Below are 18,141 nucleotides of genomic sequence, written 5' to 3'. Positions count from 1 at the left end.
ATGTGAACTGACTTAATTAACGTTGTCTTGGTCTTCACATGCCCTTAAGCCAGGGGTGGGCAAAGGCCTCTCAGTGGGCCAGATCCGGCCAACCTAGGGCTTTGATCCGGCCCATGAGGCAGTTCCAGGCCCCGCTCCCTAGCACGTTGCCTTAGAGTGGGAGAGAGACACGAGTCCTTCTAACTGCTTCTATTTAAAAGGCTCGCATCTTCCCTGAGCGTTGCCTAGAAGTGGCAGGGAAAACACAAGCCCTTTAAATAGAAACAGTTGAAAGAACTTGCGTCTCTGGCTCCCAACATGCTAGAGGCACGGGGAGCTGCAAGCCCTTTTAAGTGCTTCTATTTAAAGGGCTGGCACCTTCCCTATGCCTGTCAGGCAACATATTGCCTAGCAGTCACAGGGAACACGAGAGCCCTTTAAACAGAAACAGCTGAAAGGGCTCGCAGCTCCCCGTGCCTCTAGTGTGTTGCCAGAGATGTGCCGTCCCTTTCAGCTGTTTCTATTTAAAGGGCTCTCCTGTTCCCCACGGCTGCTAGGCAACACTGTCTGACAGGCGTGGGGAAGGCACGAGCCCTTCAAATAGAAGCACTTAAAAGGGCTCATGCCTCTTTCTACCTAATAATGTGCTAGAGGCACCGGGAGCTGCGAGCCCTCACAGCTGTTTCTATTTAAAGGGCTTTTGTGTGCCTCACGGCTGCTAGGCAACACGCTATGTGACAGGCGCTGGGAAGGTGCCAGCCCTTTAAAGAGAAGCACTGTTTCTAAGGAGCCAGAGACATGGAACCCTTTCAACTGTTTCTATGTAAACAGCTCGCCGGCTGGGTGGCTGCACTGCCTGGCAGCCACCCGACAGATACAAGCCCTTTAAACAGAAGCAATTGAAAAGAGCTCACAGCTCTGCCTCACTGGCCTGTTGCCTGGGAGCTGTCCTGAGGCATGAGCTCTTTCAACTGCTTCTATTCAAAGGGCTTGTGCCAGACAACAGGTTAGCAGTGGGGACCAGGAGCTGTGAGCCCTGTTATATGAAATCTAAGCCTCCACCCCAGAGAAATCTGGGAGGAGATTAGCCCCCGGCATCCTCCCCTCTGCTCCAAGTCCCCTTCCACTGGCCAGAATTTGGGGACAGAGATCCCAGGCCAACAAAAGCTCCCAGTAGGGTAGCTCTCAATCCTGTCCCTTCCGTCCGAGGCCCTGCCCCTTCTGAGTCAGCCCGTGGCCACTTCTGAAATTTGTGAAGTGGCCCCCCCTTCAAAAATTATTGCCCACCTTGCCTTAAATATTACCCCAAAACTCTAAATCCTGCTTTCACAATAAGTAAGGGATGGGCCACAGAATAGGAAAGAGCCATAGAAGCATTATGTGAAGTATGCTGCGGGCCAATGACATTGCAACAGCCTTGAGAATGGTATTTGCTTAGCCAGAAAAGGGCCTGAGGAACAGAGTTTAAATGAGGACCTTGATGTCAACTTCCACACAGTCCAGAGACACTTGCATCTGGAGTTTTGATTCAATTTATTACAGAGATTAGAGTCAGTGATGAAGTTTGCATCAGAATCCAGTGTCAACTTCACCAAGTTCAGGGTGTTTGTATACATACCTAAGTTGACCAGAGTGTAGCACAGATCTCTATTATGTAAGAGGAGAGCCATAATTTATTTAGAAAATGCATAATGGAAAAAATTAAAATACTAATGAAAATCATGTTTTTCATCCTCCTGCCCCCCCAACTAAACATAGAACTCTGCTATCTCATATGCACAGGTACTAACCATTGTGTTATGTAGGTACTGGAGTAAGAGTGAAACATAAAATTCAAAAAGTGAGATGTGCCCTCATCTTCCTGAGGTTGAGTGGCTGGTGCTTAGAATGGAAGGCTAATGAATATGAACATCATTTATTAAAAAGCTACCAATAATCCATTAATATCAGTGTTTAACTATTCAATGTTAACAAAATAGATAGTTAGAAAGCTAAGGATAATGATAATGATGTCAGAAGATGGTATAAAGTAACAATTTACCATAAAACACAGTAACAAAATGGTTTGAAATTTTAACAACAAAAATTGTTGCAACACTTAAAACCCAAATCTCTAAAGATAAACAATAGCTTTGGGATTCACAGAGGTTATTCTGCAGAGATGATTAGGTGTCATTATTTGTCATCTTCATGTTTTCCCAAATCATAGTGTTGTTTTTCCCTGCATAGGTAAAATGTGCTCATTCATTTGAGCACAAAAACAACACAAAGGGAAGAAGAAATTACATACTTTTGTAATCCTAAAGAATTCAAACCAAATAATGTAAAATTCTTTATTATTAATTTTTTGTTAATTACTATAATGTATGGACCAAATATTACTCTGGTTTAGACTAGTGTAAATTTGAAGTAATTCCACTGAAATAATTGATTCACACCACTGTAAATGAAAGCCTCTATCTAAAATATGTAAGCTTTCACTATGAAACAAAGATTTGTCTTGTGAAGACTGCCATTAGAATGTATATCAGTACACTCAGAGAGTCTTATCACACCTGAATGCATCCAGAGAGACAATAGCACCAGGACAGGTGAGGTCTTCCTGTTATCTACCTTAATGAAATACTTTCTGTGATTACTTAAATGCTAATAATGATAATTGTTTGAGTGTTAAATAACATACTGAATTATGTCCAGAAAATACACTGTTCTAAAATACTGCCTCAAAATAGAGGTAGTATCAGACTAATGTCATTCAGAGAAAACAAGCCAGAATATCTGTGTTTCAGAAGGAATTAAATAACTTTAGCAGTTAGACCAGTTGTGTCTGGTTTTGATGGCTGTTGCAGTTCTGATAGAGGCAGTATCATCTACCAAATCTTGGAAGTGTTGGTTGGTGCATTTATATGTATTTACTGTCACGTACACTTATGCACTGTTATTTTTCAATTGTCTCCTTCGATTTTCTACATGGAGACATTCAGCCATCAGTGCCCAGTCACTAATATCTCTGCACCAATGCAAACCTCTAGTATAGACAGGCAAAATTATTATAGAACCCGGTTAGCACTGGTGCACAGGACCCCAGCTTGAAACCAGGGTAAACTGTACAGGTGCATTTGGTGATTTATAGGGGAGCTTTAGCTAAGCATTTCACTGTTGAAACTATATTAGTAGCTGACCACCAATGAATGAAGCTGGGACAAATATTCAGCACAGATAATATATTAGATTAATTCTCTTCAGGGCAGGGACTGAATTTGTGTATGCTCTTGAGTAAGCATAACAAGTTACAATAACGTGTTTCAAATACATTTTTTACAGGTTTTTAAACTTCTAAAACTTCAGAAAGAAAATAGGTTATGATCTGGCATAGTTCACATCACGGCAGAAACTGGAGATACAGGTATATTGTGTTACACATATGACAAAAATGGATACACTGAAAAAATCCTTTTTGTAAATTCTGATTTATTCTAATATAATCATAGTTTTATTTTTATAACCTGAATGTAATATCATGGAATTCTGTAAAAGCATATTATGAACATTTATTATTAATGTTAAAGAAAAATGGGTTTTTTTTTAACTGTTAAATAAAGTTTATGCTATTTAAACTGTCGTTGATTTCTTAGCCATAAAATACATCTAAAAAAGAATTAACTTCTTTAGAAGACAAATAATGTGTACTTAGCATTGCTAATGTGCCATTATTCCAATCTCATTGTTAGCCCATATTGGCAAGAATACAAAAATCATGCATGTATGCTGTAAGGCATACAAAGATAATATCTACTAAGGGACATTTTCACTGTGGCTGTGTCCAGACTCAGGGTTTTTTTCGGGAAAAGTAGCCTTTTTCCGAAAAAACTTCCCCTGCGTCCAGACTCAAGCCGCGTTCTTTCGAAATTAAATCGAAAGAACGCGGCTTTTCTTTCGATGGCGGTAAACCTCATTTCACGAGGAAGAACGCCTTCTTTCGAAAGTTCCTTTTTCGAAAGAAGGCATTCTTCAATGTAAATAGGGCTTCTTCGAAAGAGAGCATCCAGACTCACTGGATGCTTTCTTTCGAAAAAGCAAGCCGCTTTTTCGAAAGTTCAACATGCAGTCTAGACGCTCTCTTTCGAAAGAGGCTTGCAGTCTAGACATAGCCTGTATGAATCAAAACCTACATCTAAACTAGGGATGTGAAGGACCAGTCAACTATCCAATAAGCAAATGCTTATCAGCAGGGCTTGACAATCTATGTAATCTACTTGCCCGTGGCGAGTAGATTACATCCCGGAAGAGCCGGGTTTGGGCGATCTGAGCATGCGCAGAACGCCAGACAGCAGGCTTGCCGCAGCTCGGCGAGCCCTGCTTGTCAGATACTTGACAGGATAGTTGATCAGTTGCCCCTCCTCTTCCCCCCCCCCCGCCGCTTCTGTCCAACAGAGGCCGCGGGGGGGGGGGGAGGAGAAGAGGGAGGTACTTCAAAGCGGCAACACCGCACGGAGCCCGAGATCAGCTGCTCCATGCTGTGAGGAGCCCAACGTCAGGCTCCTCAAGGTGTTTCAAAGCGGCAGCACTGCGTGGAGCCCGGGATCAGCTGGGGACTCTCCAGCTGACTCTAGGCTCCTTGTGGCGCTGCTGCTTTGAAATGCCAGGGAGAGCCCATGATCAGCTGGTGACTCCAATGGACCTCGAGCTCGGGCTCCAGCACCGCCACGACATTTCAGAGAGGCAGTGCCGCACAGAGCCAGGGTCAGCGAGGGAACCGTGGGGTTCAGCGCTTTCACCTTTGAAGTTTAGTAACAGTCCTAGGGCTGTTGCTTCACTTCAAAGGCGGAGGTGCTCTATCAACTAATCAAATAGTTGATGCAAAAATGCATCTACTATTCAATTAGTCAATTACCTGAGACTTAGTCAACACCCTTAATCTAAAATTGAAATGTATACTGCCATAGCTCTATTATTTGTGTGTGTGTGTGTGTGTGTGTGTGTGTGTGTGTGAGAGAGAGTGAAAATACCACACACTTGACCAACAAAGCCATGCCAACAAAACCCCCATTGTAGACACAGCTATGTTGATGAACAAGAGTTTTTGATGACCTACCTAATGTTATTCAGGAAGGTGGTGTTCTCACACACAGAAATTCTGTCAGAAGAGAATGCAACCTTGCTTCTGAATCCATTCCCTCAAAAGAATTTGGACCAGAGGGACGCTGTGTTGCACTCCTCTCATCAGCAATACAGCAGAAACTGAAAGGAACTTATGCCCTAGACTGTGGTGTCCAACCAGTTGTGAAGCAGTAGCCACACTCAGCTGGGTCAAACAGCCACATTGTTCAAGCCAACTAGTCACACACAACTGGCCAAACAGCCACATGTGGCTAATGGCTAGCACTAGCGTGTTGGACACCACAGCCCTAGAACAAAGGCACCGATTTGCCCTTTAGCAGGCGGGTGCTTGACTCCAACTCTTCCTGCCCCTGCTTTTGTCCCTGCCTCCCTGCTCCCCTGATTCCCCTAAGCCACCAGCACCCTATCCTGCCTCCTCCCACCCCTGCTCAGCTGAGCATGTGGTGTCCTGATTGCTGTGGAACAGCTGTCTCCTGGTGGGCAGCAGGCACTGGGAGGAACAGGGAGAAGTTGGTATGCAGGACTGCCTATGGGTGAGAGGGGGACCTTGGCTGCTGGTGGGTGAGGAGCACATTCTAATTCTTCCCCATGGGTGTTGCAGAGAAGCCACAGACTTAGCACCCATGTGCTAGTAGCTCTTTTGATTTCACTACATTGTATTCAACAGCTGGTGAAAACGTTTCACCACATCCAAATATGGGGGTAACACAGTCCTCACTCAGAAGTTTACCTGAGTAAGGAATGAGTAAAAGCTGGGTAACGAGCTCTAGATCTGGTCCAAGTTTATTTGTTTGCTGTTTTACATGCTCTGCAGATTGCAGCATGCCTCTATAAGTATACTACAGGAAACTGTTAATTATACTTTATTTTCCTGTTAAGCAGATGTAGTAGTATATTTCTTTAGCATTAAAATACATTTGAATCAAAATGGTGAGGTACATAAACACACAAAGATGGTCATTAATCTTTCTCTTGGCAGTGGAAGCAATGGGAGCTTTTAGCTTATTCATGGCACTAGGCCTTTTATACATTCTTCTAAGAACTTTGCATATTGGAAGACTAGATTACACAAACAGAATGAATTATAGATAAAAAGAAAATCACAAAGGGCATCTTGTAAAGACAAATACAATTAAAGTTTTACCTTTGCAAAAATAAGGACAGAAGATCAGCCTTAGAAACTGATGCTAGGGCTGAGTCACACTGAGCATATAATTTTGGCAGTTGTTTGCTATATCACTAGGAAAATCACTAAACCATCCCAGGGCATTTCTCAGCTTGGATGAGGAAAACAGTGGCAAAAACATCTCATTTAACTACTCATTGTTCATATTGACTCTGTACCAAAGTTTCTGGTCTTAAATTCTAAGAGCAAGAAAACTGATGTTTGAAAAATCACCAAGGGCAAGTAAATAAAATGACATATTTAATCTGAATAAAATAAAAAACTTCAGAAATTAATTATATTCGGAACTCAGAAACCTAACTGATGCCATGGCAGATTTCTCCTATTCTAGAATGATCTTTAAATTAGTTTGTTTGCATGTAGAGGGATCATAAATGTTAGGTCTCCCCCTCCCCCCACCCTTGTATGTTCCAGTAAATTGAAGGATATAGTTATAGTTTTGAGCCCAAATTTGTAGTAAAGACTTATGAAGGATATTGCTAATTCTATCTGCTTGTTATGCTTTGGTATCTTTCACAAACTGACCTCTCTATGACTTCTTGGTCCAGTGGCTCCACCTGCTGCTGGTAGTCTGCCGTAAGCTACAGTGTGCTAGAAAACTTTTCCACTGAAAATGATTCCCTTAATAAATATGCTCCTGTTATTACTGTTCGCTGGCCTATTTTCTGCATGCATTTTGTTATAACAGATATATACTTAAAACTGAATTCCCTGGATCCTTGAGTCACATTGATTTGAAAGGGGATTGATGGCATAACATAGTTCAGGGAGGATCTCTAAAATAAGCTATTATTTTAAACAGCATTACTCCACTAAGCAGAAAACAGGCGTTGGCTATCTGCTTATTTTGTAGGATCAAAAAACCCCAATGTTTCAGTTTGGGAACCCCATAAGATGACAATATTTCAGCCCTTTGCTACTGGTATGATACAGTGAGCAAATAAATGGACAAGCAATGGAATGAATTCATAAATCTCCTTTTGACTCAACATATGTAACTGCATCTACCACCTCCAAAAATGACATCTCTACACCCTTTGACTGTACACATGAAGAGACAAATATGTTGGGGACATAATCTGAGACCTAATCTGCTTATTCCTGTGTATGTAAGGGCCACAAACTCTTTTTGGAAAGGTAGTGGGTGGACAGTTGGGGGCGAGGGAATGGTGGAATTCATAAGATACCAACTTCTATTTCCAAGAATCACTTGGTTTCTTGATCACGGGTCTAACCTCTCTTCAGGTATCTCCCAGGCTCAAACTTTCATTTTTTGGGGGAGATTATTGAAATGGTTATGCCTCTAGTTCAGGGATGGGCAATAATTTTTGAAGTGGGGGGCACTTCATAAATTTCTGAAGTGGTTGTAGGCTTCCTGTGCAACCCCGCTCACAGACCCTGATTGGCCTTGGGGTGGGAGGAGCGTGTGAAGTCTTTGCCCCCACCCCCTACTGCCTAGAGAGAACCACCAGCTCCCCGATCCCCAGGTCTCAATTGGCCTGGGGCAGGAGAAAGGCAGGGTGGCTGCAGGCCAGATTAGCCAGCCAACTTGGGGTGCAGGAGGGATTACAGGGGTTTGTGTTGAGACCTAGAGCAGAAAGGGACTGTGATCTGGGGCAGAGAATTGGGGGGCAGGTCTGGGAGGGGGTATGAGCTCAGGAGGGGGGCAGAGGGTTTGGCTTATGTGGGGTAAAGAGGTAGGAGTGGAGGGAGGCACAGAGTTGGGGGAGGAAGGGGCTGGGGTGCCAGAGGCAGGCTCTGGCTGGGAGACTCCAGAGCAGCAGCCCAGCTTGTTTCTTAGGCAGGAGCCTACCCTGGCCCCACATGGGCTGCAGGGCCATGTGCTCTGTGAATAAGAGCCTGAGGGGAGAGGAGGGGAGTGGTGTTTTGCATGCTGTCTGTTTTTCAAACAGGCAGCTTCCATTGGCCAGAAACTGTCCAATGGGATTGTGCTGGGGGCAGAAGCAGCCATGAAGTACCAGCCCCCCAACCCCTCTGGGCTTACAGTTTGTGAAACACAACCGGCCTAGAAGCTGCTTTTCTGAGCGGCGTGCAGGATCAGGCAAGCAGGAGAGTCTGCTTGAGACTCCCCACTGTGTCTGCAGGCTGGATCTGGTGGCTTGGCGGGCCAGAATTAGCCCACAGAGATTGATTTTCCCAAGTTAGTGATTCCTCTAGTTAGTGTTAGGGCATAGCACAAAATGTACCAGTTGTGATCACTGATGATCCACATTCCTCACTCTTTTACATACATTACCTGGATTAGTTATCACTGACCACCAGAGTCTGCAGAACGGAAATACTGTATCCAGCAGTAATGAAAGGAACCTACAGGCCCAAACCCCATAAGACTCAACTTAAGCAGTTCGCATGAGGCTTTAGGCCTACAAACCTTAGCATAAATAAGTTAACCAGTAAAAACACTGAGTTGTAAGGTAACTTACGAATGTTTGATTTACAGTTGCAATTTTGCTAACAGTGCATGAAATGACTAGCAGATAACATCAAGGAAGTATTTTGGTGTAAGAACATCCACAAATATATAACTGCAGAGCTCTTTCGGCAACTGCTTGACACATGTGACAATGGGATCATTAATATGCTAATTTATAGGCTAAGGATACCCCAACCTTATCAGAGAGAGGAATTTAGTTTTGGATAGAGGAAGCAGAATATCTGTATGCATATTCATGGCAGTCATTGGACCTTATAATAGGCTCAACCACCACAGAAGCTAGAGAGTCTCTGGATCTTGACCATGACCATAAGACTAGAAAAACAGACAGGACCCTGATGGATCACAATCTGCCTTCCCACCTCTAGGTCTCCATAAGAATTAAGAGAGTACACATATGGGATGATGTGGGACATCAGCCTCATGTTACACTGTTACATTCTCATTTGATTTGGAACATTTGTGTTTTTATTAACCATATTAATAAAAATTATTAATATATCAGCTCTGTCCCCAGTATAAATGTCACTGTTGTGCATGTCAAGGTCCTCAATAAGAAAATACATTAACAATTGAACTTAATCTTTTTGTTGCACTTAATTCTGCTGTGGGAACCTAGTAAGACTCAGAAGTTTAATTGATTAATTTGTCAATTGGGAGTTTAACTGGAAATACTAAAGAAAAATCTGTATAATCAATATCCACTCAACAAATCAAGCTACATCATGAGCCTCCCCTACAGAGCCCAGTATGAATACAGGGAGATCTTCAAATGACTCAATTGATTTCTCCTTAAGAGAACCAAGAGATCAGTCCTAGACAATTACTTGTTTTCTTCAAGGATTCTTACATGCTGGAAAGTAGACAGTTCCATTTTGACCCCTCTCCTGTTCAATGATCATTTGGGCTTTTAGGAGGTTAGAAATACACCTGTACTGAACATAGTATGCAGATGACATTTAACTTAATATTTCCCTCTATTCTAGCAGAGACAGTGCAGCTGAACGACTTATTTCATATGTAACAGATTGGGGTTTTGATGAGGGTTAGTCAATCGAAGTTCAACTCAGAAAAGTCAAAGGTTATGCTTATAAGGTGGGGGAGGCAATCTGAAGAAACAGCAAAGATTATATCAGCATCTCAGTTGAGAGTGTAATCCTACCATTTCTTATGCAGGCTTACAAGCTATAAAATTCAGTTGGAATGCAGAAGGTGCTGAATGTTACAGTTTCAGCACTTAACCAAAAAAGCATCTCATTTCATTGTTTGTGCTTGGCAAAACGATTGCAACATTTTCTTTCAGGTTCAGATCTCATCAAGGTCATCCAAGCTTTTGTCATAGCATGACTGGATTGTATTAATGTAATATGCTCTAAATGGGGTGACATTGCTTAAGACATTAATGAAATTTCTGAATATATGTGCTTGGCTACTTGGCCATTATTTATCATAAGCAGAACATTACGTCTGTTCTGAGTGATTGGCACTCAAACCAAATGATTTCTGACTAAGGTTTAATGCATTCATTTAAAATAGAGCTGTTACAAAAAAATTGTCTCACAACTTCGTCAACAATTATCCTTTTTTCAATTTTTTGTGTGAAAAATGTACGTTACCAGTTACTGTATTTGGAAATTTTTCGATGCAAAAGGCCATTATTTGTAAAAATAAATTCCAGTTTTCTGAGTTTTTACTTATAAACTTTAAATTCTGTGATGCCTTGTGGTTCTATGGATTTACAACAATTAAAGCTAGTAATGATTAAATGAATGGGACCTACTGATTGGGCACTCTCACCCATGGAGCATACTTCCTCTTTGGTCTGCCAAAATCTGGATTTAATGAGAGCCAGGACTTGCAATAAGGCCTATACTCGGCATTTGTTTTCCAAAAGTTTGAAAGCAGTGTGACAGATATCGGACAAGGTTTTGAAGATAAGAGTTGACAGATCCTATTTGATAGAGCTGAATTTTTTATTTATTTATTTATTTTTGTAAAATGGTATAGGTCAAAAATCTATATAAAGAGATTTATTGTAAATTATAATATACGTATCTTCACGAATGAAACATGGCATACACCGACAGGTCTCTCTTCAAAACAGTCAGATACAACAGTTAATATTTAAGATCTATAAAGTATAATATAACATATTAACAGATGAACAAAAGAGAGAAGATGGGAAAAATATACAGGGAGAAAGAGGAAAGGGAGAAGATGTACTGTCTTCCTTCCTTTTCAGTGAACATTCTAGTTGTTACGCTTTATCTTCCACAAGAATTTTCATTGAAATACTTTTATAAATTCAAAATTTTGTATCTGTGCTTTTGAAGTGTTAATTAATGCATGTAAAAATCTAAACAAATACAATTATCCATACTTATCAAATTAAATAATTATTTTACTAAATAAAGAATGGGCATATATTCATATTATGATGCCCTGTACTAAATATTTAATATATTATTATGTAAGACATTTATGTGATTTAGAAAGCTGTGGTTCTGATATATTTACAAAATTAAACTACTTTACAAAATAGGAAATATGTACTTGAATCAACAACACTGATAAACTATTATCATAGTAAGGCACTGATTTGGAAAATAACATTTATTATCAAATGGTCTCGTAGTAATTGTGTGTGTGTGTGTGTGTGTGTGTGTGTGTGTGTGTGTGTGTGTGTGTGTGTGTGTGTGTGTATATTATCTCAAGTCCTTAAAAAACTTTATTTTTCAGGTCTCAAGAAGCTGTTTCATTCTTCCAGATATTAATAGTCATGGATATATGTATTATAGCAGTCCAATTATTATCATTGCAGTTCAAATTATAATTTTCTGTCAATAATGTGCTTTTGTTTAAAGTCTAAATTGGTAAATGGTAGCAGCTGAGCTATTATTTAATTCCAGGAACATGCCAACTTTTCTGTGCACAGAAGGCTCACAGATGTTAACAGCCACCTCTACTTTTATCTCCCAAGTGAATATTAAATATTCACAGTTAATCTAGGTTTTTATTGTGCTCCAAAATTTGGGTTGTTCATGTAATAAAAATAGTATATACATATAAGACATTTTCCATATAAACCAATGAAGAAGATGTGGCCTAATTCAGAGAAACAGAGACTAGACTGGTAAAAATAACATTGACATGGCAGAGTTTAGCTGAAGGCTTTACAGTAGAAATACTCTTATCTTTGCATGCTATGCAGTCTACGAAGTGATCAATGAAATTCCTATCATCTCTACTATAGTCTTTCAATATACAGGCAGTCCCCGGGTTTCATGGATCCGACTTACATCGGATCCCTACTTACAAACAGGGTGAGGCAACCCCGCACTAGCTGCTTCCCCCCAGCAGACCAGGGAGACGCAAAGCTAGCCCTTCCCGCCCCCCCCCCCCCCAGCAGACCAGGGAGACGCAGAGCGGCTTTTCTCAGCAGACACCTCAGCTTGAGAATAAAGGACTGAGGGAAGTGAGGTGTGGGAGAATAAAACTGAGCTCTGGAGAAATGTTTGGCTAGAGTTTCCCCTACAATATGTACCAGTTCCGACTTACATACAAATTCAACTTAAGAACAAACCTACAGTCCCTATCTTGTACATAACCCGGGGACTGCCTGTAGTATCATTAAAAGGAAAGAGAGGTGAAGGCAACAAGATCCATAATCAGGAACAGTAAGGAAGAAATAAAATAACATAAAACATCAGAAGAGTCATAGTGCAGGAGTTGGCAACCTTCAGCACATAACATACCAGGGTAAACTGCTGGTGGACTGAGAGATAGGCATAGTCCCTCAATGTTCCTAGTGGCTGCGGTTTGCTGTTCCTGGTCAACAGGTGGTATTGGAAGCAGAACATGCTGGCTATGCTTCTTGCAGCTCCCATTGCCTGGGAATGACACACTGCAGACATTGGGAGCTGCAGGGGGCTGTACCGGCACATGTCCACTGTAAACAAAATGTCTTGTGGCTCACCAGCAGATTACCTTGATTGTCCACGTGCTGAAGGTTGCCAACTCTTGTTAAAGTGGGTCAGACCAATGGTCCATTTAGCTCAGCATCCTGTGTCTTCTGACAGTGGCCAATGCAAGATGCTTCAGAAGGAATGAACAGAACAGGACAATGAACTGGTGATCCATCCCCATCATCCAGGCCCAGTATATGGAAGTCAGAGGTTTAGGGAAATCTAAAGCGTGGGTTTGCATCTCTGAAAATCTTGGCTAATAGTCAGTGGTGGATGTATGCTCCACAAACAGAACAGAATTCCTAAATCTTTTCTGAGTCCAGTTATACCTTTGGCCTTCACAACATCCTATGGCAATGAGTTTCACGATGAAATATTATTTTTAAAAAACTTCCGATTCATTTCATTGAGTGACTGCCTGGTTCTTGTGTTATATGGAAGGGATAAAAATGTTTCCTTATTTACTTTTCCAACACCTGTCATGATTTTATACACCTCCTTTACATCTCCATTTGATGTCCATTTTCCAAATTTCAGTCTTTTTTAATTACTGCTCATATAGAAGCTGTTCCATAACCTTACTCATACTTCAGACCCTTATCTGTACCTTTCCAATTCTAATACATTTTTTTAGATTTTCAACCTTCTTCAAATAACTTTGCCTTGTTTCCACCCAAGTTGATATATGGATATGCCAGAGGAATCCGTGGTACCATTTTGTAATTTCTAAGTAAGTTCTTACATAGACTACCATACATGGCAAGAAGAGAATAAAATTACATAAAATCTTACAAATAATAAGAGCTGTGTGGGACTGCACTAACTGGATCATATAAGTCTGCATGTTCATATGAAGATTTGGGTTCACTCCTTATTTGCAACTCAGTTCCATTCACTGATGTCTCTGTTTTCCCTTCCTTCTCTCCTCTCAAGCCAGGCTATAGTAACCAGGGGAAGCTGTGTACACAATGTACCAATCTTTTACCTAAATATTTAAGACATTTCCAGTACAACTCTATGGGCATCATTGCTGTGAACATATATCAATTACTGCTTTTGTTTTAAAAGGGGGTGTATTTATATTTTGAGATTAGTGGCAAGGAAAAGTATTCCTTGAAGGTCAAAGTTAAGTTTGTTGCGTTGAGGTGAAATATCAATTACTTTATATTGGATATGAATTTTTTTGTTGTCTGGGCAGTGTTTGATTCTTCACAACTGTAATTCATTATTTCTTTGCTTTTCAATTCTTGAGTTTTGTAAATAATGTGACAAATTAGTACACTGTTATCACTCATCCTTTACCAGCTCTTCAAACATATCAACATGCATGCATGCGCACACAGTGGAATTAGTATAGAAATATGAGAATAAAAGTATTAGCTATGCATTTGTTCTAACCCATTTCATCTCTCTACTCTTTAAATAAGGCTTTTGATAATGTTTCGCCTTACCTCAGATGGTTTTGTGATACATTTTCCTTTTCCCAAACACTGAAAATCATCTGAATGGCTTCCCACAGGCAAGCAGGTACTGACTTTTACTACCACAGTCAAGCGTAAAGCCACAATGCATTTAGTAGCTGAATCATTCACAAAACCTGAAAATGAACAGAGATTTTAATTCAAAAATTAAAAATAAATCTAGTGAATGGTTTTATTTTGAATATCCGTAAAAGTAAAAAATATTGAATACTAAGAAACTATGGGTCAAATTTCACCTCTCTGTCCACATTACTGATTAAGTTTGACAAAGGAAGACATTCTGGAGCTAAGATTCATTATTACAGTCTGATGCTCCTTACTCCGGCAAAATTCCCATTTTATTTCAAAGACTGAATGAATAATCTTCTTAACATGGCTTTAAGTTAAAGGTTCTTAACCTGGTCCTTGAAGTTGGCCTTCAATTTGCCTTGCTTCCAATAAAACTATAATTTAGTTTAAATGGCACAAAGTATATAGCAGGAAAGTAAATGACACAAAGTAAAATAGCTCAGGAGAGTAGATTGAAATGATGAAATAAAAGACTAGTTTTCCTTAATTTTGTCTGCTTAATGCAGAGTATAGAATGTTTACTTACCTCGTAACTGTTGTTCTTCGAGATGTGTCACTCATGTCCATTCCATGTACGTGTGCACGCACAGCGTGCATACATCGTCAGAAATTTCTCACTTGGCAGTACCCGTTGGGTGAGCAGGGGAGCCTCCAGGAGTGGTGCCAGCATACCAGACAATATATACCCCCTGCTGGCCCTTCACCCCTTTGGGTCCTTCTTACTGGACTACTCTGCGGAAGGGGAGGCAGGCGGCATTTGGAATGGACATGAGCAACACATCTCAAAGAACAACAGTTACGAGGTAAGTAATCGTTCTTTCTTCTTCTAGTGATTTCTCATGTCCATTCCATGTAGGTGACTCCAAAGCAGAAACCCCAGGAGACGGGATCAGAGCTCTAACCTTCCACTGAGTGGAGGACAGCCCTACCCAGGACAGCATCCTCCCTTGCCTCATGTGTCAATGCATAATGGTTAGCAAAGGTGTGGATAGAGGACCACGTGGCGACCCTGAAGATGTCCAGAATCGGAACCCGAGCCACAAAAGCTGCAGAGGAGGCCTGTGCTCTCGTAGAGTGGGCCGTGAGAGGAGGATCTGGGACCCCTGCCAGCTCGTAGCATTCCCTAATACATGCTGTGATCCAGGAGGAGATCCTCTGCACAGAGACTGGCTGACCCTTCAGCTACTCTGCAACGACAACAAAGAACTGAGGTGACTTGCAGAAGGGCTTTGTTCTCTCTAAATAAAAGGCTAACACCCTCCTAACATCTACAGCATATAACGCCTGTTCTTTACCCGATGCGTGGGGCTTGGGGTAAAAGACTGAGACACATGGAAGTTTGACATCACCTTGGACAGGAAAGCAGGGTGAGGGCGTAACCTGACTTTGTCCTTATAGAAAACTGTGAAGGGAGGGGTCCGAAGTGAGAGCCCTCAGCTCAGACACACACCTGGCTGACATGATGGCCGCCAGCAGGGCAGGTGTAGTAACAAACACGTCACCAGGGGTTCAAATGGAGGTCCCATGAGTTTGGACAGGACCAAGTTGAGATCTCACTGGGGAACAGGCAGCTGAACATGTGGATAAAGCCTGTCCAGGCCCTTCAAAAACCTTTTTACCATTGGGTCCGCAAAGAGGGTCTTATCCCTGGCACGGGAGTGAAAAGCAGAGATAGTCACTAGGTGGACCTTAATTGAGGAGGAGGACAAAGAACAAGTTAAAAATCACGTAGGAAAGTTAGATGTCAGCAAGTCACCAGGTCCTGATGAAATGCATCCCAGGATACTCAAGGAGCTGATAGAGGAGGTATCTGAGCCTTTAGCTATGATCTTTGAAAAATCATGGAAGACAGGGGAGATTCCAGAAGACTGGAAAAGGGCAAATATTGTGCCCATCTATAAAAAGGGGAATAAGAACAACCCAGGAAACTACAGACCGGTCAGTTTAACGTCTGTCCCAGGGAAGATAATGGAGCAGGTAATTAAGGAAATCATATGCAAACACTTGGAAGGTAATAAAGTGATAGGAAATAGCCAGCATGGGTTTGTGAAGAACAAGTCATGCCAAACTAATCTGATAGCTTTCTTTGATAGGATAACGAGCCTTGTGGATAAGGGAGAAGCGGTGGATGTCATATACCTAGACTTTAGTAAGGCATTTGATACGGTCTTGCATGATATTCTTATTGATAAACTAGGCAAATATAACTTAGATAGGGCCACGATGAGGTGGGTGCATAATTGGCTGGATAACCGTAGTCAGAGAGTTGTTGTTAACGGTGCTAAATCCTGCTGGAAAGGGATAACAAGTGGAGTTCCTCAAGGGTCTGTTTTGGGACCCGTACTGTTCAATATCTTCATCATGTAGATATTGGGATAGAAAGTACGCTTATTAAGTTTGCAGATGATACCAAACTGGGTGGGGTTGCAGCTTCTTTGGAGGATAGGGACATAATTCAAAATGACCGTAGCAAGTTAGAGAAATGGTCAGAGGTAAACAGGATGAAGTTTAATAAAGAGAAATGCAAAGTGCTCCACTTAGGAAGGAACAATCAGTTTCATACATACAAGATGGTAAGCAACTTTCTAGGAAGGAGCATGGCGGAAAGGGATCTAGGGGTCATAGTGGACCACAAGTTGAATATGAGTCAACAGTGTGATGCTGTTACAAAAAAAGCAAATATGATTCTAGGTTGTATCAACGGGTGTGTTGTAAGCAAAACTCGTGAAGTCATTCTGCCGCTCAACTCTGCACTAGTTAGGCCTCAGCTGGAGTCCTGTGTCCAGTTCTGGGCGCCACATTTCAAGAAAGATGTGGAGAAATTGGAAAGGGTACAGAGAAGAGCGACAAGAATGATTAAAGGTTTAGAGAACATGACCTATGAAGCCAGGCTTCATGAACTGGGCTTGTTTAGTTTGGAAAAAAGAAGATTAAGGGGGGACATGATAGCGGTTTTCAAATATCTAAAAGGGTGTCACAAGGAGGAAGGAGAAAATTTGTTCCTCTTGGTTTCTGAGGAGTAATGGGCTTAAAGTGCAGCAAGGGAGGTTTAGATTGGACATTAGGAAAAAATTCCTAACTGTCAGGGTGGTCAAATATTGGAATAAATTGCCAAGGGAGGTGGTGGAATCTCCCTCTCTGGAGATATTTAAGAACAGGTTAGATAGACATCTGTCAGGGATGGTGTAGACGGAGCTTGGTCCTGCCTTGAGGGCGGGGGGCTGGACTCGATGACCTCTCAAGGTCCCTTCCAGTCCTATGAGTCTATGATTCTATGACAAGCCCTGAAGCCTAAGATCCAGTAGGTAGTACAGAACCAGGGGAATGGGGGCACCCCGCTCTGGGCAGACCAGATATAAAACCAATTCCACTTAGCCAGATAAGTACCTCTAGTGGACACCTCGTTTTCTAAGAGCGGCGGCGACGATGGCCAGGCACTTCATAAAGATCCAGGGGGCTGTGGAAAGCCCAGAGGGGATGGCTGTAAACTGATAGTGATCCATGCCCACAATAAAACGGAAGAACCGTCGGTGGTAGGGCACAATAGAAATGTGAAAATATGCGTCTTTTAGATTGAGGGTAAAATACCAGTCTCCAGGGGCTAGCGAAGGAATGATGGATGCCAGAGTCACCATCTTGAATTTCTTCTTGACGATGAAGGTGTTGACATCTTGGAGGTCCAGGATGGGATGGAACCCACCCTTGGCTTTGGGTGGGGACCAGGAAATACCGTGAATAGAACCTCCTGCCTAACACCCCCAGGGGACCCACCTCTGCAGCCCCCAGGGGGAGAAGCTGAAGCACCTCCTCCTGCAGGAGAAGCTCCTGAGAAGGGTTCCTGAAGAGGGACGGGGCAGGGGAATGGAAGGTCCATTTCTAGGACCC

At 41.9% G+C, this 18,141-nt stretch overlaps 1 protein-coding gene across 2 annotated transcripts in view; it reads right to left on the bottom strand.

Annotated features, from left to right (window-relative positions):
- Positions 1-18,141, bottom strand: part of DNER (delta/notch like EGF repeat containing) — a 293,984-nt gene that overhangs the window by 96,620 nt on the left and 179,223 nt on the right. For both annotated transcript variants that reach the window (XM_075937624.2, XM_075937623.2), the window contains exon 5: positions 14,158-14,303. In XM_075937624.2, coding sequence (XP_075793739.2) covers positions 14,158-14,303 — 146 coding nt within the window. The remainder of the gene's footprint in view (positions 1-14,157; positions 14,304-18,141) is intronic.

Source organism: Pelodiscus sinensis, chromosome 10, assembly GCF_052426305.1.
Source record: "Pelodiscus sinensis isolate ZL-2025 chromosome 10, ASM5242630v1, whole genome shotgun sequence".
Lineage (NCBI taxonomy): Eukaryota > Metazoa > Chordata > Testudines > Trionychidae > Pelodiscus > Pelodiscus sinensis.
Note: the sequence above shows the minus strand (reverse complement) of the source record. Positions and strands in the feature narration are given on the sequence as shown.